Here is a 25,314-nt window from a genome sequence, read left to right as displayed (position 1 = left end):
TTAATTCATTGGAGTAGAGTAAATGTTAGCTACTTCCTTTGGTGTTTTCTCTCTTTCTCAGGGGCACTGGATCTCAACTTTGGTTGTACATTAGAGTCACTTGAAGTAATTTAAAAAACATAATGCATAGGCCATACCCCATACCAATTACATAAGAATACCTGTTGGTTATACCTAGTCATTGGTATTTTTTAAAGCACTAAGATTAGGTAGGAGTAAAAAAAGAAGAGAATAATAACTTTGCACATGCTCAAAGTATTTTAATATTGCAAGTGTTGAAACGTGGAGTATTATTATCCCCAGTTTTCATATAAGGAAATTCAGACCAAACCAGTTAAGTGACATTTGGGCACATAGACAATAGGAGTGGGAACAAATTTAAGAACAACGTGTGTGAAGCACACATAGGGTTTTAACGGATTCAGTTTAATGTAAACCAACATTGTAATGTTGCTGCCAAAAAAGTGAATATGATCTGAAGTTTCTCCATAAAAATTGGGGAAGTTCCCTTCTGCTTGTCAACCACAGCTGGTATATTCTGTTTTTTTTTTTTTTTTTTTTTTTTCTTTCTTTCTTTCTTTCTTTCTTTCTTTCTTTCTTTCTTTCTTTCTTTCTTTCTTTCTTTCTTTCTTTCTTTCAGATGTCACACCTAAGAAAAACCACAAGAGAACAGGATAGAAATATATTTGAAACCACAGCATTAGGAGGAACAGTGAAAGGGACTTTGATCTGCCACGCCTACAAAGTAGATATTTTTGCATGGACTGAATTCCAAATTTTATATATCAGAAGGGCTGCCAGACAAAGGAAAAGAAATAAAATTTATTTTCTATTATATTACCTAAATGGCAGAATGAGGGATACACTCTGGGAATCCATGAAACCTACTTAAGCTTAACCTGAGGAAGAATTTCACAATAATTAAATCTGCTATAAAAGGCAGTGAATTTCAGGGAGGTGATGTTACCCAAAATAGAAGAGTAGCAAGAGTAGCAAAAGACCAATTCATAAACTGGGGGGCGGGGGGGAATATCATAATCAACTTTTCCAGAATTCTGGGATAGAGCCAAAATGTTACAACCACCAGGAGAAAGCTGAATAATGACAGAAGTGGCTGCATTGTCATAAGCCAGCACTGTGGTATTTTAAATTGCCTCAACCTCAGATTGGTGGTGCCTATGGAGTTAGCAGCCTGCACTCCTGGTGCAAGTGGCTAGTGCCAAAAGAAGAAATACAAACATTATTTTCAAAGAATTGTGGTTGCTGTTTTGGCCTTTCTGTCGGAAAGAATGGTGCAAGAGCCTGCCTTTTTATCTCAAAGGGTTGAGGCATCTTGCAAAGCGACATTTTTTGAAAATATTTAAAGGCAAAAGCATTGGCCATACAGAGTGAACCTAGATATATCAGTCAGGAGAAGCAATAGAACAATCAAAGATCTGGAAAGGAAGAAGTCAGGAAAGCACATATGTGGGGAATTACAGGCTTTTATTCATTTATTTATTAAAATATATTTTTATTGATTTCAGAGAGAAGGGAGAGGGAGAGATAGAAACATCAATGATGAGAGAGCAACAATGATTGGCTGCCTTCTGTGCGCTCCCCACTGGGGATCGAGCCCACAACCATGACGGGGAATCAAACCATGACCTTCTGGTTCATAGGTCAACACTCAACCACTGAGCCACACCTGCTGGGAAGGAATTAAGGGTTTTTTTTGTTGTTGTTTTTTTGTTTTTGTTTTTGCAGAGATCTCCCCCATCCAAGCTGAAAGATGGGAAAGAAGTGGTCAGAGAGGGTGTGTGTGGGTGAAGCTCAGGTTTTATTTAGCACATAGGAATTTAGAAGAATGTTGTCACTTTTTATTGTGCAGGTCTTATTAATGAAATCAAGACTTTCATACATTATGACATTAACTCTAATGACGCCTTGAAATTGGGGATCTAGACTTCTTAGTTGGTAAATAAAAGTAAAATGCAGGGCAGTGGCTTTCTTCAGCTAGTTACTTGCCAAAGCTTTTTGTTGCTGCAGTTCTTAAAACTGGGCTTTGAAAAAATCAGCTACTTCTCATATTACAGTGAAGGCCCTCAGCATGGGAAGTGTCACCTCCTTCAGGTGTTGCCTGGTCAGATGGGAGCCAGGGAGTGTTTTCCTGAACAACAGTTTCAAGAGTCACCACAAAGTAAACATTTGCACGGTAAATACTCTCCAACATCTTTTCTAAGAATCACATTTTGGGCAATTTTAGGAAGTGATTGTAAACCAGAATGAACTCTCTGGCATCCCCAGCTCCCACTCCATCAAATTTGAAACCACCAAAATAGGTGTCACAGAATCCAGGAAATACAGCTGAAATATTACTAGAGGTCCATGGGCCCTCCTTCAACATTAATTTATTTTACAAAAGCTTCTATATAACTCTGAATACTGAGGGATCACAAAGCCATGCACATGCCCACGGGTACATGCGTGTTCAGAAAAGACCTGAGAAATTGTAATCTTTCACCTCTGGCTAACTTCAGGTTCTAGTCATGAAGGATGTGAAGGCTAATTCATAATTGTAAATGAACAGAATAAGTGTTAAAGGACGGCCCTGCCCCAACCAGTTTGGCTCAGTGGATGGAGCGTCAGCTGTGGACTCAAGGGTCCCAGGTTCGATTCCAGTCAAGGGCATGTACCTTGACTGCGTACACATCCCCAGTAGGGAGTGTGCAGGAGGCGGCTGATCGATGTTTCTCTCTCATCGATGTTTCTATCTCTCTATCCCTCTCCCTTCCTCTCTGTAAAAAATCAATAAAATATATATATTTTTTAAAAAGGACTGCCCCAAAACTCACATATAATCAGTAAAGTCTGAAAGAGCATATTTTCATTTTTCTTTTATTTATCTTTCCTTTTTTTGTTCCAAATATTTAAGGAAACTGTCAAAATATTGACAAATAAGCTAATAAAACACAGACTTCAGTGGCCACAAATGGCAGAGAAGACAAAATTTATGGCATGTTTAGGCAAAAAGAACACTAAGAAAAGTCCTGAGAATGCCTCATGCTAATCCCTGTGCTCACAACAAGTTTAGATAGTGAAGAACTGCCCCAGCACAGAGCTAGTCTGAAAAAAATTGGAGAAGTGGTTGTTTTCTCTTTTGCTTTTAGTATTTTTGGTTTGGTTATGTGTTTCAGCTCTGGGAAAATCTGAAAATCTCTATGAAAATATTAGCATACTCAGCAAGAAATAATTCTTGCAAAATATTTTGAAAAGTTTTCAAAGGACACTACTGATGCACTCATCAGTCAATCAATAAATAGCAAATTATGGAAATGGGGAGAATCCGATTTCTATAGTTACCAAATTATAATAATCAAATATCCAATATACACAAAACATCAAAAGACATACAAAAAAAGTGAAAAAGTTGGTTCATTCAAAGGCATAAGACAGAAAACTTCCCTGAGGAAGTTCAGCCATTGAATTTAGTTGAAAACAATGTTTTAAATAACTATCTTAAATATGCTCAGAGCCATGGAAAGACATGGACGAAGAACTAAACAAACCAGAAAAATGAGTCCAGCCGGTGTGGCTCAGTAGTTGAGCATTGATCTATGAACCAGGAGGTCATGGTTCTATTCCTGGTCAGGGCACATGCCCAGGTTGTGGGCTTGATCCCTAGTAGGGGGCTTGCAGGAGGCAGCTGGTCAACGATTCTCTCTCATTGATGTTTCTATCTCTCTCTCCCTCTCCCTGCCTCTCTGAAATCAATAAAAATATATATGTTTTAAAAATAAGAAAAATTATGTTAGCCCTAACCGGTTTGGCTGAGTGGATAGAGCATCAGCCTGCGGACTCAAGGGTCCCAGGTTCGATTCCGGTCAAGGGCATGTACCTTGGTTGCGGGCACATCCCCAGTAGGGGGCGTGCAGGAGGCAGCTGATTGATGTTTCTCTCTCATCGATGTTTCTGGCTCTCTGTCCCTCTCCCTTCCTCTCTGTAAAAAATCAATAAAATATATTTAAAAAAATTATGTTAAAACAAAATATCAATAAAGAGATGAAAAGTATAAAAAGTAGCAAATAGAAATTATAAAGCTGAAAACTACAATAACCAAAATAAAAATTTCACTAAAGAGGTTCTTTCTGATTTGAGCAGGCATCAGAAAGAATCAATAAACTGGAAGATAAGTTAATTAAACTACCAATTCTCCAAGATAGATATTATGTTGTACCACAAAGTGGTCTTCATAAAATTTTAAAAGATTGTTTCATACAAAGTACCTTTTCTTATCCCAATGGAATGAAACCAGATATCTTTTAACAGAAGAAAACATGCTTAAGCAACCAATGGATTAAAAGATAAATCAACATGGTAATTTGAAATACTTTAAGTTGAAAGAAAATGAAATTACAACATAAAAAAAATTTCTGGAATGTAGGAAAACCAGTGCTGAGAGAAAGTTTACAGCTGTGGTTCCCGGATTGAAAAACAAGAAATGTCCCATGTGAATAACCTAAATTACACCTTTAAAAACTAGAAAAAGAAGAGCAGGCTAATACTGAATTTATCAGAATAAAATAAACATTAGGGTAGAAATAAATAAAGTAGATTTTAGAAAAACAGTAGACAGAGACAACAAAACCAATAGTTGGTTTTTCAAAAGATGAAAAAAATTGACAAACCTTTAACTATACTGATCATGAAAAAAACAAAGAAGACTCAAATTACTACAATGAAAAATGACTGTAGGAACATTACTATAAACTTTAAAGAAATAAAAGTTTATTAAAAACTATGAATAAAATTGTACACCAATATATTAAATAACATAGATGAACACACATATTTCTTAAAACACAAAAAGTACCAAAACTGGCTTAAGAAGAAATAGCAAATGTGAACAAACCTATAACAAGGGATTGAGCCATTAATCAAAAACCTTCAAACAAAGAAAAGCTCAGGGCCCAATAGCTTCACATGTAAATTCTACCAAAAAATTAAAGAACAGAAGAGAAGGGAAGACTTCCTAATTCTATGAGGCCAGCATTACTCTGATAACAAAGCCAAATAAACATCAGAAGGACAAAAAATTTACTGACTAATACACCTTATGAATATTAATGTGAAATTAATCAACAAAATACTATCAAACCAAATTCAGCAGTATGTAAAAAAGATTGCAGACCAACCCCAAGTGGGATTATTTCTCCCCAAAATGCAATGATGGTTCACATACAAAATAAATCAATGTAATGTATCATATTAACAGAATGACAATAGGAAAAGACATGGTCATCTCACTTTTTTCATAATAAGCATTTGATAAAATTTGAGACTGTTATAAAATATATAAAAAATAGTAAATAGAAGAAAACGTCCTCAACATGATAAAAGAACTATATGAAAACCCACAGTTGACATCATAGTCAATGTGAAAGCCTGTAATTTCCACCCTGTAAATCATAAACAAAATAAAGATGCCTGATTTCTTTACTTCTATCAAACAGAGTAATGGAAAATCTAAGCAATTTGACAAGTTAAATAAATAAGACATTGCCCAGCCGGTGTGGCTTGGTGGTTGAGTGTCAACCTATGAACCAGGAGGTCATGGTTGATTCCCGGTCAGGGCACATGCCCAGGTTGCAGGGTCGATCCCCAGTAGGGGGCATGCAGGAGGCAGCCAATCAATGATTCTCTCTCATAATTGATGTTTCTATCTCTCTAGTCTCTCCCTTCCTCTCTGAAATCAATAAAAATATATTTTTTAAAAAAGAAATGACATACAAAGTGAAAAGAAGTAAAACTCTCTACTCACTAAAGACATGATTTAATATAGAGAAGCCTGAATAATCCACAAAAATACTCATAGAGTTAATAAATGAATTTTAAAAAGTTGCAGGATACAAGATGTATACTCAAAAATTAGTTGTATTTCAATATATTATCAATGAACAATACAAAAATATAATTAAAATTCTTTTTTATAAACATATAAAAAAGTAACATACTTAAGAAAAAATTTAACCAAGAAGGTACAAGACTTGATCACTTTAAAGTATAAAATATGGTTAAAAGAAATCAAAGAAGACCTAAATAAATTGAAAACCTTTCATGCTTATAGATTAGAAGCTTTAATATTAAGATGTCAATACTGCCCTAACCAGTTTGGCTCAATGAATGGAGCATTGGCCTGCGGACTCAAGGGTCCCAGGTTTGATTCCCGTCAAGGGCATGTACCTTGGTTGCGGGCACATCCTCAGTGGGGAGTGTACAGGAGGCAGCTGATCGATGTTTCTCTCTCATTGACGTTTCTAACTCTCTATGCCTCTCCCTTCCTCTCTGTAAAAAAATCAATAAAATATATATATATATTTTTAAAAAAATGTCAAACTACCCAAAGTGTCCTACAGATTTAAAATAATCCCTATCAAAATCCCAATAACATTTGCAGAAATAGAAAAATACATCCCAAAATTTATATGGATACTCAAGTGACCCAAAATAGCCAGAATACCCTTCTCACCCAGCCCCTAAGTCCCTGGAAATCTAGGCATGAAATAAAAAAGTTTTGTAAAAATTTAAATTTTAATTAGACAAATAAAAAATTATTTATATCAAATTTTGTATAAAACTAGGTAAAACATTAAAATGTAGTGATTATCTCTTGTTATGAGTGTTTTTTATTTTCTTCATTCTATTTTACATTTTAAATTTATTTTATAATGAGTATTTATTCCTTTTACAAAGTAATTTTAGGTAATTGGTTTTTTAAAAGTAAGAAAGTAATTATATTTTATTTTAATTACAAATGTATGGAACAATCTTACTGGAAGGTATGAGGAGAACAGTGCTGACTTAAGTAACTTTAGAAATGAGCAGTCTGTAAGACTAAAAGCAAAGAAACTGTACTTGAACACTATAGTCTAATTGATAGTCGTTTCCCACAGGTATAGGGTGAATATATATAAGTTAAACATGTACTTCTGTATACGTATCCTGAAACTGAATAATTGAGTAAATGGATGGCCTATGGTGGGAGACAGGTTTCTCACCATTGGAGTAGGGTGTTAGAGATAAATTCAGGGAGGTGGCTTGAATACTGCATGTGGGTTATTAATGGTCCTTTTAGTAGTGGATTAAAATTGAGATATCAGCAAAATCTCATGTTTAGCTTAATATAGACACAGATTATTCTGTATAAAAGAAATATTTATAGATGTTATATTTAGATTACCCATAAGTGGGTGCGCGCGTGCACACACACACGTCCTTGCTTTGTCAGTTGAGAGGGCTTAGGCGTAATGAAGTTTCAGTAGTAACAAGGGCATCGAGCACCCTGGTCATAGTTTCCAATACCATTCTCTAATAAATGGAACTATGGTTCCTAGGAGAAAAAGTGAGCCAAGAAACACACAAATTATCCTGGGGCATCTAGCCCTGCAAGAAAGTGAGAAAATTATTTTAAAACAAACAAACAAACAAACAAAAACAATGGAGGTATGTCAGAGACCTTGAAAGTCAACCTGAAGGAGTACCCAATGATCAAACCTGAAACAATTTGAGTAACAAAATAAATAAAGTAGTATCAGACTATAATCCAAAGTCTAAAATAAATATCCATAAGTCTATACTGATATAAATACATTATTAAATGAATAAATGTGGGAAAGAAAAATCTCTCCTGCAGAATTCCTAACAAATTATGTAGATAACTCAAGGAGGTGGAATATATCTTTCCTCCTAAGTGTAGGCTGCATGTAGTGACTTCCTTCCAAAAAGTACAGTATTGAAAGATGGGAAAAGAGCAACTTCACAGTGGATAAAACTGATCTCAAAGTAGATGATCAAGGCCAACATCAACAGTGATAAGTCATGTTAATAATAGGTAAGCTTGATATGATGTGCAAATAAATGGCAATTTATCTCTGTGATCTCCCTCTCAAATCTTTAACTCCAGTTTAATCATGGGGAAAATATCAGACAAATCCCAACTGAATGACATTCTATAAAATAGCTGACCAGTACTCCTCAAATCTATCAAGATCACCAGAAACAAGGAATGCCTGAGAAACTAAGAGGAACCTAAGGAAACATGATGACTAAATGTAATGTGGTATCCTGGGTGGAAAACTGGAACAGAAAAAAAAGACATTAGGTAAAAACTAAGAAAATCTAAATAAAGTATGGTTTTATGTTATAATAATGTGTCAATATTGCTTCATTAATTGTAACAAATGTACCATACCAACATAAGATGTGAAAAATAGGAGAAACTTGGTGTGGGGTACATGGGGACTCTCTATACTGTCTTTGCAATTTTTCTGCATATCTAAAACTATTTTAAAATAAGAGGTTTATTTCAAAATAAGTCAAAGGGGCTGAAGCCATCCAGATATAAGAATACATCCAGAAATGGAAGAAGGGGTGTAAATGAATATCTCCATGAGGAATGTATGAGGGCAGTTCATCAGTATAAGCGTATGTGGAAGGGACCTTGATTTAGGTGGCAAAATCAAAGTTACACAAACACACACACTTATACATGTATTTGAAATTCAATTCATATTCCTCAAATAAGGAAACTGATGTTTCAGCCTGTCCCCAGTACTAAAACACTCTCTCCCAGATTCTTTGGAAACTTATAAAAAATATGTAATATAATGACTCAAAAGATCATTTATTTCATGTAATGAAACCCAAGGTGTCATGTAAAGCAAAGCACAAACTTTTTTCTGCTCCAAAAAGATCATTCTAAAATATTATATATGGAATACACACACACACACACACACACACACACACTGTAGGGTAAAAGTAAATCTACATTTGTTCATATGAAAAATGATACAATAATTAATAAATAATAATACAAGAATAAACTCTTTTGTGACTCACAACTGTAAACCTACTTTTACCCATACACACACACACACACACACACACACACACACACACAAGAGGCCTGGTGCATGAAAATTCGTGCACTGTGGGGAGGTGTCTCTCCTCCCACGGCTGCTGCGAGAGACTTCCTCCTCCCTTAGCTGCCACGATTGCCTTCTCTTCCTGCACAGCAGCCTCTCCCATGCTGCTGGCCCTTGCAGCCACTGTGGCTGTGTCTGGAAGGATGTCTGGAAGACGTCTGGTCTAATTAGCATATTACCCTTTTATTAGTATAGATAGTCTGCCATTGCATCTTATATTTCACTCTGAGTTTCAGCTTCCTTCCACCTCTTTAACCACCCTGTGCATGACACAGGGTAGGAAAATATTACCAAGAGAAATAGGCAGTCAGAGTAGCCCTATAACCTTAAACCACAAACCAAAGTCCTTTGACCTCAGGCATCCCCTCCCATTTCCTCTTCCCAAGCTCTCAGCACTTTGTGACATTCAGCTGAAGATCTTATAGTCTGAGTCCTTTCCCCATCTATAGCACTAAGAAATAAAATGAGTATTAAATTTACCTAGATTTTATGTCAACAAAGGTGTGCAGTCTACTACTGAGCTACTGTTAATTACACTAGAAAATGGAAGATAGAAATCTTTGTTTTGTATTTTGTGTTTTTTAAAAATATGTTCTTATTGACTTTAGTGAGAGAGAGGGAAAGGGATAGAAACACTGATGAGATAGAAATATCATCCATCAGCTACCTCCTGCATGCCCCTTACTGGAGATTGAGCCCGGACCTGGAATCAAACCAGTGACCTCTTGGTTCATGGGTCGATGCTCAATCATGGAGCCACACTGGCCGGGCAAAGATAGAAGTCTTTAACATGACTGCAGTCTAGAATAACTTTAATCCCAGACCGTGCAACTTCAGTGAGAAGTAGCAAAGTCTATTAGAAAATTATTAGTTTTGTGAGTTTTTTAAAAAATATACTTTTATTGATTTCAGAGAGGAAGAGGGAAGGAGAGAGAGACAGAAACATCAATGATGAGAGAGAATCATTGATCTGCTGCCTTCTGCACCCCCCACACCGTGGACGGAGCCCACAGCCTGGGCATGTGCCCTGACCTAGAATCGAACCATGACCTCCTAGTTTATAGTTAGATGCTCAACCACTGAGCTATGCTGGCTGTTTTGGAAGGAAGTTTTGAAGGTCTTCTAATTCAAAGTTCTACCTGTTTAAGCAGTTCCAGTGAGGAGGGTTAGATTCAATTAATTGCTAGAAAGCTCTTAACAACAAAACATCTGACTACAGCATTCATGTTCCTTTTCATAATTTTTTTTTCTGTTTTTGTTTGATTATTTTGTTAATCCTCACCTGAGGATATTTTTTTTTATTGATTTTTAGAGAGTAGAAGGGAGGGGAGGGACAGAGAGAGAAACATTGATGTGAGAGAGACACGTTGATTGGTTGCCTCCCACACGCGCCCCGACCATACAACCAAAGTGTGAAGTGTGTGCCCTTGACTAGAACTGAACCTGGGACCTTTCAGTCGGAGGGTCGACACTCTCTCCACTGAGCCAAACCGGCTAGGGCTCTGTGTCTATTTGTAAATGAGTTACCATCTTGATCACTTCCCAGGGTCCTTGTATCCATATTGATTATGAACTCTGAAATGATACAAATCTCCCAACATAAATGATCAAGTACAAAATAAAACTTCACGAAGGACTTCCTTGTTATGGGCGCCATGTCTCTATTAATGGAACCTAAGATTTCATTCATTACGTGTGTGTGCATTATAAAACTCACATGGTTGGCTCATGTTAGAGTGAGAGTAAATTAAAACCACTGGGTCTTCTTTACATATGCTATTTTTAAGCCACACAACCACTTACATTTGGCAAATGAATGTCTGATACAAGTACAGGACTCCACATTTGATTCTATTCCATTTAATCCTGCTAGATTTGGCTGTTTTTTCTTTAGCCTACTAAGGACTTTTTGGATCTTGCTAGTGCCATCTAGTGCATTTATTCGACCCTCTAATATTATACTATTTGTAATGGGATGGGCAAGCTATTTTAAGTTTTCATGCCAGTCATTGAAAAAGAACTTTGATGGGATTAAGCTGAGATTGGAAACCTCTCGCCCACAGCATTGAACACTGTCAATTCAAATTACGAATCCATCTACTGTCCTGCCATTATCCACTAGCTCATAATATTCCTTTTTCTTCTCAAGGGCATTTTGAGAAACTGCCAAATGCCATGGTGAGGTACACAATGTTTATTGCCTTCTGAGATCTCTGGGAGGCAGCTCAACAAACAGGCAGGCGTCCTCCAGAGCAGCTGAAGCACAAGTGGCCCATGTGATTGCCAATTTGGAGACATACCATATGTATTAGGCCACTCTGGACAGATGTATTGAAGGGCAGTTTGAAATGTTAGCCCCAACTCAAAAGTCAGAAAGGCAAAGCCCAAATTGCAGTTATTAATTGTGACAGAACTGATTCTAACATGCATTTGTATGCAACCTGTTTCAGGATAAATAGCAGCAGAGTTATATTCACGTAACGAAAGCTAATCTGTCTCCTCAACAACACCCAGAAGGCCAGCTAGAATATACTTTCTTATAAAACTGCTATGACAGCTAGACTAGTGCCATTTAACAGACACAGGAACAATAGTGAACTGTTCATAAATGCACACTCTGAAATGTCAGAAGTGAGTTCAAATTTTGACTCTGTTGCTTAATAGCAGTGTGACCCTGGAAAATTACCAAATCTCTTTTAGCTTATTTCCTTATATGTAAACTGGAGAAGATAACAATAGTACTATCTTATAGGGTTGTTATGAAAATTGAACATAAGCATGACTACATTAGCTATTATTATTATCCCAATCTAACAGAAATTAATTTAGTTTGGCAAGACAATCTTATGAAATCTTCATTAGGGCTGAGTAATCGTCTTTTGCTTTCTTCCATGCTCAATAATTCTTTTAATAATAAATTATGGACTCTTTTCTGAAATTACCTTATGTTTGCTAATCTAAACATTGGGCCAAGAAGTTCTGAAGTTGGATTTTGAAAACACCGTCTTAGGTAGCCCAAATCTGTGCTCAGAAACCTCAGTACTACTGGACCTACATGCCTCAATACGTATCCATTTGATAAATAATGTTGCCCATGTATGTCAGGACAAAGAACTCCTTATTTGAGGGTGGGTTGCCCATACTTTAAAAGGAATACACACACACACACACACACACACACACACACACACACACACACACTAGAGGCCCAGTGCACGGATTCGTGGATTCGTGCACCAGCGGGGTCCCTGTGGGGATCAGTGGACCTCTCTGCCGCCACAGCCCAGCCTTACCTGCCAGCTCCTCGGGCTCCAGCCCACTATCTGCGTCAATCCACACAGCAGTAGTGTGCGAAGCGGCAGGCAGCTGGGGAGGAGCTGAGCCCCGGCTGGGCGCCGCTCCATTCCCCCTCATCCCACTTCACTGTGCCTGCTACAGCTGCTGCTCGGGTGCATAGGGGAAGTGTCCATGGGAGAGGCTCGCGCTGTCGCAACTATGCTCACCAGCGGTGAGCCTGGTGTCTAGCGCCTGTCTGTCAGCTGAGTGGCGCTCCCACTGTGGGAGCGCACTGACCACCAGGGGGCAGCTCCTGTGTTCAGCATCTGCCCCCTGGTGGTCGGTGCCCATCATAGCTAGAGGTCAACCAGTCGAGTGGTCAACTGGTCACTTAGGCATATCTATATTAATAAAAGTGTAATATGTTAATTAGACCCGACAGCCGAATGCCCTTCCAGACGTCCTTCTGGACGACCTTCCAGATGCAGCCTGGGCTGTGAGGGCTGAGTCAAGCCACTGTGGCTGCGAGGGCTAAGCCCCTTGCATGAATTTCGTGCATCAGGCTTCTAGTATATATATCTGGGTAATGCTGTCACATAGCAACGCCCGGCTTCCTCTCCCTAGCGATGACTAGCCTCCTTGCGGTTTCTTCAGCCCAGGAACATGACTTGCTTTATAGCCAGGTGCAAACATTTCACACTGTAACCAAATGTCTGTGAAGCGTTTTCCCGTGCCTCATCTCATTTGATCCTCACAGAAGTCCTGGAGTAGGTAGATAGGAGACTCAGTGGAATCCTAGTTTCTTTCATTAGCAGGAAAATGGAGATTTAGAAAGTCTAGAAACTTGACCCGACTGAAAAGAAGTAAGAAATGGTGGACCTTGAAAATGACTTCAGGTTTTCTCACTGTGCAGAATATAGTCAAACACTGCTGCAGTTAAATATTTTACCCTTTGTTCTCCCTGCATGATCTACAATAATAATCTGCTTTGTGTTGATATTTACTGCTGTGTTGCTGGCAATTACATGAAAGATAAGTTGGGGTGCTTCATTGGGCTGGAAAAAGTTTAGCTAAATCAGAAAGCAGGTCTAATTAAGCAAGCTTATTCTATATCTGTAAAAGGCTAAGTTGACTCGCACATGTGCAATATATATAAAGCTCTCGCTGGTGCCAATCACACACATGTTTCATCTGTCATTGTCAATTCTGAATTTGGTTGACACTTCTATTATAGAGAAAGGGCAAATAGCAATATTAAAATATTTCTCCTAATTAATTTCCTTTCAATGTGCATGAATTCGTGCACTGGGCCATTAGTCCTATATAATAAAGAGCTAATATGCTAATCAGATCGAACAGCTGAACAACTGTTCAGATATCCTTCCGGACAACCATCCAGATGATCTTCCGGACGAAGCCGAGTCTGTGAGGGCTGGCTGAGGCTGCAAGAGGCTATGAGGGGCTGAGAGGGGCTGAGAGGGCTGGCCGGGGCTGCAAGGGACTGCGAGGGGCTGAGAAGGCCGGCTGGGGCTGCGAGGGCTGAGCCCCTTGCACAAATTTTGTGCATTGGGCCTCTAGTATATATATATATAAAAGTCTAAGCAACCGCCACCAGCTGACTGTTTGACCATCCAACCAGTAGCTATGATGTGTACTGACCACCAGGGGGCAGACACTCAATGCAGGAGCTTCTGAGCTATGGTGACTTGGCAGCTGTGGTTCTCAGGTGATGCAGAGAGGAGAGAGCCTGATTCTGTGGTGCATCACCCAAGAACCACCCTCTCACAATCTGGTACCCCCTCAGGGGATGTCAAAGAGCCAGTTTTGGCCCAATCCCCACAGGCCAGGCCAAGGGACCCCACCGGTGCATGAATCCATGCCACCAGGTCTCTGGTAATATATATATATATATATATATATATATATATATATATATATATATATATATATATAATTTCAGAGAGGGAGAGAGATAGAAACATCAATGATCAATGATGAGAGAGAATCATTGATTGGCTGCCTCCTGCACAGCCCACACTGGGGATTGGCCCACAACCCAGGCATATGCCCCCAACTGGAATCGAACCCAGGACTCTTCAGTCCGCAGGCTGATGCTCTATCCACAGAACCAAACCAGCTAGGACCATACTTTTAAGTTTGTTGGTGTAGAGCAGTTTTCACCAAGGGTTTTTACTTATCATCAGTGTCTGAACCCTAGGTAAACGTGTAAACCATCTGATGAAGCTGCTTTTGGGGGTGGCTTCAGTCTGATGTCTTCCAAATCATGCTTCTCCTTTCTATTTTTTTGTTAATCCTCACCTGAGGATTTTTTTCCCAGTGATTTTTGGAGAGTGGAAGGGAGGGGAAGAGACACAGAGAGAGAAATATCGATATGAGAGAGACAACATCGATTGATCACCTCCTGCATGCACCCTGACTGGGGCCGGGGATCGAACTTGCAGCCCAAGTACATGCCCTTGACCAGGAATTGAACCCATAATCCTTTGGTCCACAGGTGGATGCTCTAACCACTGAGCAACCAGGGCTCTCCTTTCTATTTTTAAGAAATTGCTTTTTCTTTAGGTCTCCTAACAGACTTCCAGGAAGATAGCAGCATTAAAACAGGTCCCAAATTCTTTTCACAAATCAACAGAAGTGACCACAGGAAAATGAGCAACACATGTATAATGTGGGCCTCAGAAGCCTCAATTTCTGTGAATCATGATGTTGATTAGGCCATACTGAAGCAAATCACCAATCAAAAGTTTTGTGACCTTCTGACAAACCAAGAAAATTCTGGCAGAAAACCTCTAATACCATCTAGTTTAAAAAAAGCAAGGACTGTGTCTGTGAGGTTTTTGTTCTTAATCTCATCACCTTTTTCACCCAGCCCCCCAGCGCCCCTCCCCTCTGACAGCTGTCTGTTTTCTGTATCTATGATTCTGTTTCTATTTTATTTTTTTCATTAGATTCTACATATAAGTGAAATCATATGGTACTTGTCTTTCTCTGACTGGCTTATTTCACTTAGTATAGTACTCTTTAAAATGCCATTTTCATCAAAGATTTTATATATTACTAGAGGCCTGGTGCATGAAATTCGTGCACTGAGAGGGGGGTGGGGGCCCTCTGCCCAGCCTATGCCCTCGCAGTCCAGGAGCCCTCGGGGGCTGTCCAACTGATGGCTTAGGCCCGCTCCCCATTGGAAGTGGGCCTAAGCCCATAGTCAGACATCCTTAGCGCTACCGCAGAGGCAGGAGAGGCTCCCACCACCATTGCTGCGCTCACCAGCCACGAGCCCGGCTTCTGGCTGAGTGGTGCTCCCCCTATGGGAGCACAATGACCATGGGGGGGGGCAGCTCCTGTGTTGAGCGTCTGCCCCCTGGTGGTCAGTGTGTCATAGCAACACATTGTATATTAGCCTTTTCTTATATAGTATCTTATCTAATAAAAGAGAAACATGATAATTAGCATACGACCGCTACCCTTCCCATTGGCTAATCAGGGTGATATGCAAATTAACTGCCAGCCAAGATGGCGGCCGGCAGCCAGGCAGCTTGAAACTAACATGAGGCTTGCTTGCTTCAGTGACGGAGGACTCCAACGTTCCCTGCCTGCCTTGCCGGCCTCTGAGCCTGCAGTTTGAAACATTGTAACAAATATAGAAGCTAAACAAAACCCCAGAAACCTGCTTTCAGCGAGCCAGGATCTCAGAGCTGGAGTTATACATTGTTTCGATTATAGAACCGAAACAAACCAGATACCTGCTTTCAGGAGTGGAGGCCTAAGAGCTGGAGCCTCAGAGCTAAAGCTGGCCCAGAATAAAAAAAAAAAGAAAAAAAGGAGCGGTTGGGAGCTCCAGTCACCCGCCAGCCTGAAAACAGCCCTCAGCCCCTCACCCAGACTGGCCAGGCACCCCAGTGGGGACCCCCACCCTGAAGGGTGTGTGACCAGCTGCAAACAGCCATCATCCCCTCACCCAGGCTGGCCAGGCACCCAGTGGGGACCCCCACCCTGATCCAGGACACCCTTCAGGGCAAACCAGCCAGCCCCGGGATCAGTGTGACAGGGGGCAGCGCCCAAACCCCCTGATCGCCCTGTGGCTCTGTGTGTGACAGGGGGCGGGGCCACAACCTCCCTATCGGCCCTGCTCTGTTCGTGACAGGGGAAGGCCCCTCAACCCCCTGATCAGCCTTGCTCTGTGCCTGATGGGGGGAGCTCCCCAACCCCCTGATTGCCCTGCGGCTCTGTGTGTGACAGGGTGCGGCGCCCCAACCCCCCCCCCCACAGGCCCTGCTCTGTGTGTGATGGGGTAGAGCCATAACCTCCCCATCAGCCCTGCCCTGAGTGTGAGAGTGGCGGCACCCCAACCCCCTGATCGGCCCTGCTCTGTGTGTGACAGGGGGCGGCGCCCCAACTCCCCTATCGGCCCTGCTCTGTGGGTGATAGAGGGCAGCGCCCCAACCCCCCCTCCACGGGCCCTGCTCTGTGTCTGATGGGGTAGAGCCATAACCTCCCCATCAGCCCTGCCCTGAGTGTGACAGTGGGGGAACCCCAACCCCCTGATCAGCCCTGCTCTGTGGGTGACAGGGGTGAGCTCCCCAACCCCCCTGATGGCCCCTGCTCTGTGCGTGACAGGGGGTGGTGCCACAACCTCCCCATCGACCCTGCCTTGAGTGTGACAGGGGGCGTTGCCCCAACCCCCAAATCGGCCCTACCCTGAGCGTGACTGAGGGTGGCATCGCAACCTCCCAATCCGCTCTGCTCTGTGCATGACGGGGCGGCGCCCCAACTCCCCAATCGGCCCTGCTCTGAGCCCGACCAGGGGCTGCACCTAGGGATTGGGCCTGCCCTCTGCCACCCAGGAGCAGGCCTAAGCCAGCAGGTCGTTATCTCCCGAGGGGTCCCAGACTGCGAGAGGGCACATGCCGGGCTGAGGGACCCCTCCGCAAGTGCACAAATTTTTGTGCACCGGGCCACTAGTATCTATATAATAGATAATAGATATATATATATGTATAAAAGGCTAAGTGACCGACTGTCCGACCAACCAATTGGCTGGTACATATGACGCACACTGGCAATCCTATATAATAAAAGGCTAATATGCAAATTTCCCCCTCAACCTGGAGTTTGAGTGGGAGTTCAACCAGGAGTTCAACAGGGAGTTTGACCAGGGGGCAGGGCCAGTTGGCCAACTGCCCGCAGCCCCTCCCCCCGGCAGGCCTCACCCCCAACTCCCATCGAGGGCAGGGCCGGCAGGCCAACCTCCTGCAGCCCCTCCGTGGGCCGACCTGGACCCCACCCGTGCACGAATTCATGTCCCGGGCCTCTAGTATATATATGTAAGGACTGGAAGTAGGGGCAAATCAGTGAAAATGACTAGGATGCGAACCTCTCATAAGTTGAGAGCAGCCTGAGTAATGACCATTTTACGTAAGCCTTCAAGTCTATTTTTTAAAGAAAATAATGTCAAATTAGAAATACCAAAATTGCCAGAGTTTTAAAAAATCCCATTTATTAAATTAAGCTGTATGATGAGCATTTTCCACCATGTTAATCTGGCTCTGGCTGGAGTAGGCAATTCATTTGAGGGTAATGTCAAAATCCTAAATTTGAGCCCTTTTGTGAATGTGAGACACAGGCCAGATGGCTCTCCTGACACCTTAAACCCCACCCGAGTGAGGCCCTGACTAGAATGACTCCATTTGCTCCTATTTTGCCACTTCAGATCAGCAGAAGTTGGCGCAGGCTGATCACTCTCAGAGGGCAAGTCAGTGTCTCTGATTGTGGCTTTTCAATCAACATGGTGATCCCCACCCGAGATGAGTCCTCTTGAATGAGCCAGCAGGGCTTGTTTTAATGTTGTGTATCTAATCCCCCCACCACCACACCACCACACAACTGGTGAGAATATATGTATCAACCACGTACCTGAAGTAGAGGCCAAAGAGCACATGAGAAAAGCCTTTTTTAAAAAAAAAAAAATTTGTTTTGTCATTTACTATTTGTTTTTTCAACCTCATTTTTTTTTTAATCCTCACCCAAGGGTAATTTTCCATTAATTTTTTTTTTTTTTACAGAGAGTGGAAGAGAGAGGGAAAGACAGAAATATCAATGTGAGAGAAACATCAATTGGTTGCCTCCTACACTCGCCCTGGAGCCTGTAACCCAGGTATGTGCCCTTGACCAGAATCGAACCCAGGACCCTTCAGTCGGCAGGCCGATGCTCCATCCACTGAGCCAAACTGGCTAGGGCAGAAAAGCCATCTTGAGGTGAACTCCTGCTGGGGTTGCCCAGGACCCTGGCTCCCTCCCCACTACCTCATCCTGCTGATCACAGCCCCAGTATATAAACTTACACCTTCCAGCAGCCCAGTGTGAGCTCAGGGAGGGGGTGACAAGCAGCAAACAGTGAATGCCTATAAGCACTGCCCCACTCTTTCTGGAGGGGAAGGGTTGGCAGGTCAGGATGTACCCTTCTTGATCCCATGGTGAATAAATAGATACACTGTGAATTGACTGTAGATAAATAAAACCCCAAACCAAAACAGAGCCTGGAAAAACAACTTGCAAAATAATAGGAAAAAAAACTACCTCATGTAAGGCATGGAGGAAGGACAAAGAGTTCAAAGTGATTTTTGAAAGAGGAAATACAGTTATAAACAAAAACATACTAGAAAGCAAAATAAAAACTACAGTACACTTAATAAAGCCTTGAGTCTTTTCCAGGAGAAAACAAAATGTATTGAAAATCAGACAAACACTTTGCAAGAGTAATTAAGGAATTTACCTGCTAAACCGTCTGAGCCAGGCCTCCGACAACATCCAGTTTTTCCTGCTGCTGATTTACTGCTGTTTTCTATGCCACTGGCATAGTTTAGGGTTTATTTCCCTGTAAAAGCATCCAGGCCATTCATTAAAATTCTCATTTTTATGGCAGACTTTGTCTTTATTATGATCGCAAACACCCAGCATGATATAGCAATGAAATAACAAATCATATTTCCTACCTTGGTTTTCTGAGGAACGCGGATAGGCCAAATGTTATGAGGTGCGTTTAAAATTAAAAAGGTGTCCTTTACTCAAATCAGTTTGGGAAGTGCTGAATGAAACAAAGTTAAATAGCTTTTATTCTTTTTTTTTTTTTTTAAACTAAATAGCTTTTTTTTTTTTTAAAATATATTTTATTGATTTTCCACAGAGAGGAAGGGAGAGAGATAGAGAGTCAGAAACATCGATGAGAGAGAAACATCGATCAGCTGCCTCCTGCACACCTCCCACTGGGGAAGTGCCTGCAACCCAGGTACATGCCCTTGACCAGAATCGAACCTGGGACCTTTCAGTCCGCAGGCCGACACTCTATCCGCTGAGCCAAACTGGCTTTGGCAGTAGCTTTTATTCTTAAAAAAAAATAATACTGGTCAATATTTACTGCACCAGGGCTCTTGAAGAGGGGCTGTAGTACACGGCGTGTTGCAAACTTATTTGATCATCTCCCGGAGGAATGTGTTTTCAAAAATGCAATTTTGAATCGCTGTAGCAAACCTCGTCTGGTTAAAATGAAAACCCAGACAAGAATGCCCTTGCCACTTTTATTACTTGGACTGTTCTAGAAGTGTTTACCCCATGCAGTCAGAAACTATATTAAATTTTGAAAAGGAACACATATTATTCTAACTTATCATTGATATGACTGCTTACTAGGAAAAACTCAGGGATCAAATGAATATCTCTGAAATGAATAGATTTCAGGAAATTGCCAATTTAAAATTATTCTATGAAAATATTCTTACCCTATGTAGCAAAAATGCCCATATAGGTAACAAATTGAATAAGAGCTCCCATTCGCATTATTTTTTCCTGTGTGTATGTGTTACCTAGGAATACATTTATCATAGATTATACAGGACTTTAATAAATGAAAAGCCCCTACAGGATATAAAATGTTTTTTAAATGAGACAAAGTATCATGTTCCTGGAAAGCACTGCAATTCTATAATTCTCACTATTATACCAATTTAAGACAGTCCCAACCAAATTCCCAATTTATTCTTGGGGGAAACCAATTAACTGCAAAGTTCATGTGGTACAAATAAATGCCAGAATCATCCAAAATTGTGAAAAATAGCCCAGCGGGTGTGGCTCAGTGGTTGAGCATCGACCCATGAACCAGGTCATGGTTGGATTCTCAGGCAGGGCACATGCCCAGGTTGTGGGCTTGATCCCAGTAGGGGGCATACAGGAGGCAGCTTCTCTTGTCACTGATGTTTCTATCTCTCCCTCTCCCTTCCTCTCTGAAATCAATAAAAACGTATTTTTACATAAATTGTGAAAAAGCCAAAATAAAGTGTGTGTGTGTGTGTGTGTGTGTGTATATGGATGGTGCTCAAGAGATAAATACTAGCTAACAACTGGCTAATTTTTGGGAAAGAAAAAAAAAATTAAATCCCTAAACCTGTATATCAAAATCATTGCAGAAGAGAAAAGGAGTATTTTTTTTTTAGTAAAACCATTAAAATTAGAGAAATATAGGATAAGATTTATAAAATCTTGGGGTGGAGCAATGCTACTAAACAGTATCCTAGGGCCAGAAGGCAAAAAGGAAGCCATTTATCCATTTTTTATTATTTTTTATTTTTTTTAGTCATTTTAATGCTTTTTTCCCTGTGCATAAGAGAAATAACTGATAGAGTCAAAAGATACAGTATCCTTTACACATCGCAGTTAAAAGTAATGCAAACATCACATGACATTTTCAGTGAAAGTTACATTTCCAATTACAAATCAAAATGTGTATTATTAGGGTCTCTTTATGAGAGAAGCTGAGAAGGAAATCTTAGGTCAAAAGCACTTTCCTGGCATTACTACACTGATCCTTCAGGCCGCACAAAGATTAAGGTCATATACAGTCAATCAGCAAATGTTGACACAATTTCACACAGTAAGTTTTCTGTACAATTAAATGTATACTTAGAAATACCAGGATAAACATTTCTACTATATTTTAACTGAACTTGCCTAGCCAACATTTTCACTGAGAAGTTGATCAAAGATGCTGTAAGATTCTACAAAATTGTTACATACCTAGCTCCAGAAATACTTATATTCTTTCTCACTGTGATTACACATATTATGCTCAGAAACTCTGTTGTAACATTTCTAGATGTACAGTTCCAATTGTGCTTACTGTACTGTATACAAATATAGCAAAAAATCAAAGAATGATATAAACCTTACAGCATTTTGCTAGCAAAAATACATGCCAAAGTCACAATAAGCAATATTGTACCACAAATTAGAGAGCTTCAGATAATTTGCTTCTTGTTTTAATATTTCCCATTCTACATTAAATTACTATCATAGGCTAATGTTTAAAATGCAAACAAATTGGACATCTGAAGAACAAAACTTGTTCACCCAACTGTGAAGTTTGATACCTGTTTCCAAAAATCACAATAAATGCAGAATAAAGAGAAGTGTCTGCATGCAACACTTTTGAGAAAAACAGTAAAACAGTATTGATTCCCACCATTCAAAACAGACAAGGAAGGAAATGGAAGGAGAGAGGGAGGGAGGGAGAGGGGAGGGAGCAGAGAGGAAAGGAAGGAAGGAAGGAGGCAGGTATGGACTCCACCTTAAAATCTATCATTAGATTTATAACTAGACAGATTGAAAAGAATCAAAATGAAAGTAAAGCATGATTTGTGTGTGTTTAAAGATTTAAGAGCCATTATCAAAAATAAGATACATTTTTCCAAGGTACAGAAATGTAATTAGGATGGCTGGGAGCCCAGCAGCCGCTCAATGGCTGCATTGATGTCGCCTCCTGTTGCTATTAGAGCCTGCAAGTTAGCTTCGCGGTTTAAGAAGCCCATTGCGTTGAGCTGTTCCAGTTGTTGCTGAAATCTGACTTCTGGAATTGGCAGCTGAGGAGGATTTCCTCCAGCCAGAGCCTGCACCATTTGCTGAATGAACTGCTGGCTGGGTCCAGATTCTGATGTTGGGCTCGTGGTTTCACTGGATGCAGAGCTAGGCACGGTGGGCCCAGGGGTGCTGCCAGAACCAGTGGAGCCAGGAGGACCCGCAGGGCCAGTGGGTCCTATGGGCCCAATAGGCCCAATGGGGGTAAACGGCACAATGGGGCCGATGGGACCTATGGGTGTGACTGGGCCTACAGGGCCTATAGCGGTTCCCAGCACCCCCACCCCCACACCTGGAGTGAAGCTTGGAATGAGGCCAGGCGCTTCAGAGGCTAATGTCTGTAGCCCCTGCTGGATCTGCATTAGCGCCTGCATGGCTCTCGGGTTTGTCATGGCTGACAGCGTGTCTGGACTCTGCATCTGCTGCAGGAAAGAAGGGACCTGCGGACGAACCTGCTCCTGTAGCTGAGGGTTTCCCGAGAACACGGGGTTGTTCAGCATCATCTGTGCAGCCAAATCTGGATTCTGGGTCAGCGACTGCATCATGCTTCTCATGTAGGGCGCAGACAGCATATTCTGGATCAGCTGGGGGTTTTCAGTTATCTGCTGCAGCAGGCTCTGCATGCCCGGGGTGCTGAAGACGCTGGCGACATAATTGGCCGCGGCCATAGTGTTCCCGGGATTATTGGAGCTACCGCTGGACCCGCTGCCGCTGCTCGAGGTGGTGCCGGTGGTTGCAGAACTGTGAGTAGCCGACGGTGGTGCCCACGGATTGGGCAGCGGATCTCGATTTTCGGTGCGGGAAGGCTGCGAACCTTCGCCGGTGGAGGAACTGCTCCCCACGGAGGCAAACGGATTACCCCCAAACTGCTCCTGTGCGGCATTCAGCATCGGCTCTTGAATGTCAGTGTACATGCGCCGTAGGGCATTATAGCCCCCCGGGATGCTTTCGAGATTGCTGAGGGCCAGGTCTTGATTTCTCATCATCTCCTGCATCATGGCTGGATTCCTGGCGATTTCGAGGGTCTGCCTCATTATATCTGGGTTGTTGAGCAGGTGACTGATTTCTGGGTTTCTCTGAATCAATTGTTGCATCTGTGGATTGGCCATGATGAGCTGCCTCATCAGATCGGGATTCGAAAGCATGCTCTGAACAAAGGGATTTTCCATGATTTGGAGCATCATCTCAGGGCTGGACAGGAGCTGCTGCTGCATCTGGTTCTGCAGCTCGGTGAAGCTGGTCGAGGTCAAGCCCAGGCTGCTAAGGCTCGCAAGTCCTCCCAGGCTCCCCAACCCAAACGGGTTGCTATTTGTGGAAATAGGTGTGGAGTTACTCCTGGGAGTCGACGCGGTGGTGGTAGTAGTAGTCGTTCCCGCGGTCGTGCTGGGCTGTGTGGTCTGGCCCTGAGGTCGGTTCTGGCTTTTGATGACAAGGTGAACGGTCAGTCCATCATGGATGCCGTGCTGGCTCAAGGTATCTTGATCTTTTAGGATTTTTCCGGCGAAGATCAGCACCAGCTGATCCGTTTGGGATTTGAAGCGTTTCGAGATCGCTTCCTTGAACTGCTGCACCGAGCTATTCTCGGGCACCGCGAACTCCTCTTTCTCTTTGGGGGTCTTCACGGTGACTTTGATGATTTTGGGCTCGGCCGGGGGAGAGGCAGAGCCTTGGGCCGCAGCAGGGCCGCGGGAGGGGCGCGGGGGGCCGCTGCTCTCGCCGTTCTCAGCCATGGCGGCCGCGGTGACGCAGGCAGACAGGGAAGGCGCGGGCGGACGGGCGAGAGAGAGAAAGCGAGGGAAGGAGGAGAAAGGAGGCGCCGCCGCAGCAGGCTGGGCCGGCTCGGGCGGGGAGCGCGGAGCACAGTACCTCGGTGATGAAGGCTGCGGGCTTCCGCTCCTCGGCTGGAGAGATGGCTCCGTGTAGGCCGCGGGCCGAGATCTCAGCGCTCAGGGCTCGGGGCCTCCGCCGCCGCCGCCGCCGCCACCGCCGTGTGATCCTACCGCGCGCGCTCCCAGCAACTCCCGCAGCCGCTCCGCCCGCTCCTCCCCGCCCCGCCCCTCCCCCCGCGCGCGCCCCTCCCCCCGCCGCTGACGCGGCGCCAGGCCCAGAATGATAGCTGCGACTCGATCAAAATGAAAAACTTCTGGAACGAAAAAACCCAGAGCGAGGGAGAGCAGCAGAGAGGGAAATAAACAAAGAGAGGAGAGAAAAGCCAGAGAAGGAGGGAGGGAGGGGGGAGAGGGAGCCTGCTTCTGTAGAGGACATTAAAAGACCAATGGGGGGAGGGACTTCACACACACACACACACACACACACACACACACACACACACACACACACGTATTTGAAGTCTACAGGCAGTGAAAGGATGAAAGAAAGCCTGAATCTAACTGACCCCATGTAAAAGACAAAAGAATACAAAATAAAGAACTCTGACAAAGCAAAAAGGAACAGATTAACATCCCCAATAGGGGAACGGGAGAAGACTGGGCAGAAGCTCATATTGTACAAAAGAAGTGCAAATGGCCAATGGGCATATGAAAGGATGATTAAGCCTAGCAGCAACCAAAAAACCCCAAATGAAAACACTGAGCTTCTACCTCTGCCTTATCACACTGGCAAAAATGAAAAATGATAGACCTTCTAGAGAGCTGAGAAAACGCACTCTCATGCCAATTGAAGTGTAAGTTATTGTAGTCATAAGGCAATTTGAAAATATATATCAACATTTTAAATAGTTCCACCTTTCTTTGTAAATGCCTCATTTAGAGGCCTCCCCTATGAAAATAACTGATAAGGATGCAAAAGCATACGTATAAAATGTATATGCACTCCAGCATTTAAAAATTATTTTAAAAGGTAAAATCAGGATCTGTTTAAACAGAAATGATCAACTATGTTATGATATTGCCATACAATAAAATAATATGCACTATGTTTTTAAAAACTGGATGGTTAATTTATATGACCTAAAGCATTTTTAAAGGTATAGATGAAATAAACAGTGGTTGTAGGGAAATCACAGAGTATTTTCACTTTTAGCTATATTTATATATTTATGTAGAGTAGAAATTGCATAAGCCTGTATGTTTCAATACCAAAAAATACAACAAACATGTTTTTATTCTGAACTTATTTTTAAATAGTT

General features: G+C 42.1%; 1 protein-coding gene and 1 long non-coding RNA gene across 3 annotated transcripts; both read right to left on the bottom strand.

The window, feature by feature from the left end:
* Positions 1–239: 239 nt before the first annotated feature.
* Positions 240–19,442, bottom strand: LOC118654559. Of its 2 annotated transcripts, none has more exons than XR_004967006.1 (3): positions 19,256–19,442; positions 19,036–19,137; positions 240–649 (listed from the first exon to the last, which is right to left on the bottom strand). It is a non-coding gene; the product is annotated as an uncharacterized LOC118654559 (long non-coding RNA). The 2 variants fall into 2 exon arrangements; XR_004967005.1 differs by lacking the exon at positions 240–649 and adding an exon at positions 18,177–18,210.
* A 1,416-nt stretch (positions 19,443–20,858) lies between these two features.
* Positions 20,859–24,188, bottom strand: UBQLN2 (ubiquilin 2). Its single transcript, XM_036305075.1, has one exon. It carries the CDS (start codon positions 23,894–23,896, stop codon positions 22,019–22,021), a length of 1,878 nt encoding a protein of 625 aa, XP_036160968.1. The 5' UTR covers positions 23,897–24,188; the 3' UTR covers positions 20,859–22,018.
* Between the last annotated feature and the right edge of the window lie 1,126 nt (positions 24,189–25,314).

Source organism: Myotis myotis, unplaced genomic scaffold (assembly GCF_014108235.1).
Source record: "Myotis myotis isolate mMyoMyo1 unplaced genomic scaffold, mMyoMyo1.p scaffold_m19_p_4, whole genome shotgun sequence".
NCBI classification, from domain to species: Eukaryota; Metazoa; Chordata; class Mammalia; order Chiroptera; family Vespertilionidae; genus Myotis; species Myotis myotis.
This window is presented reverse-complemented; position numbering and strand designations above follow the sequence as displayed.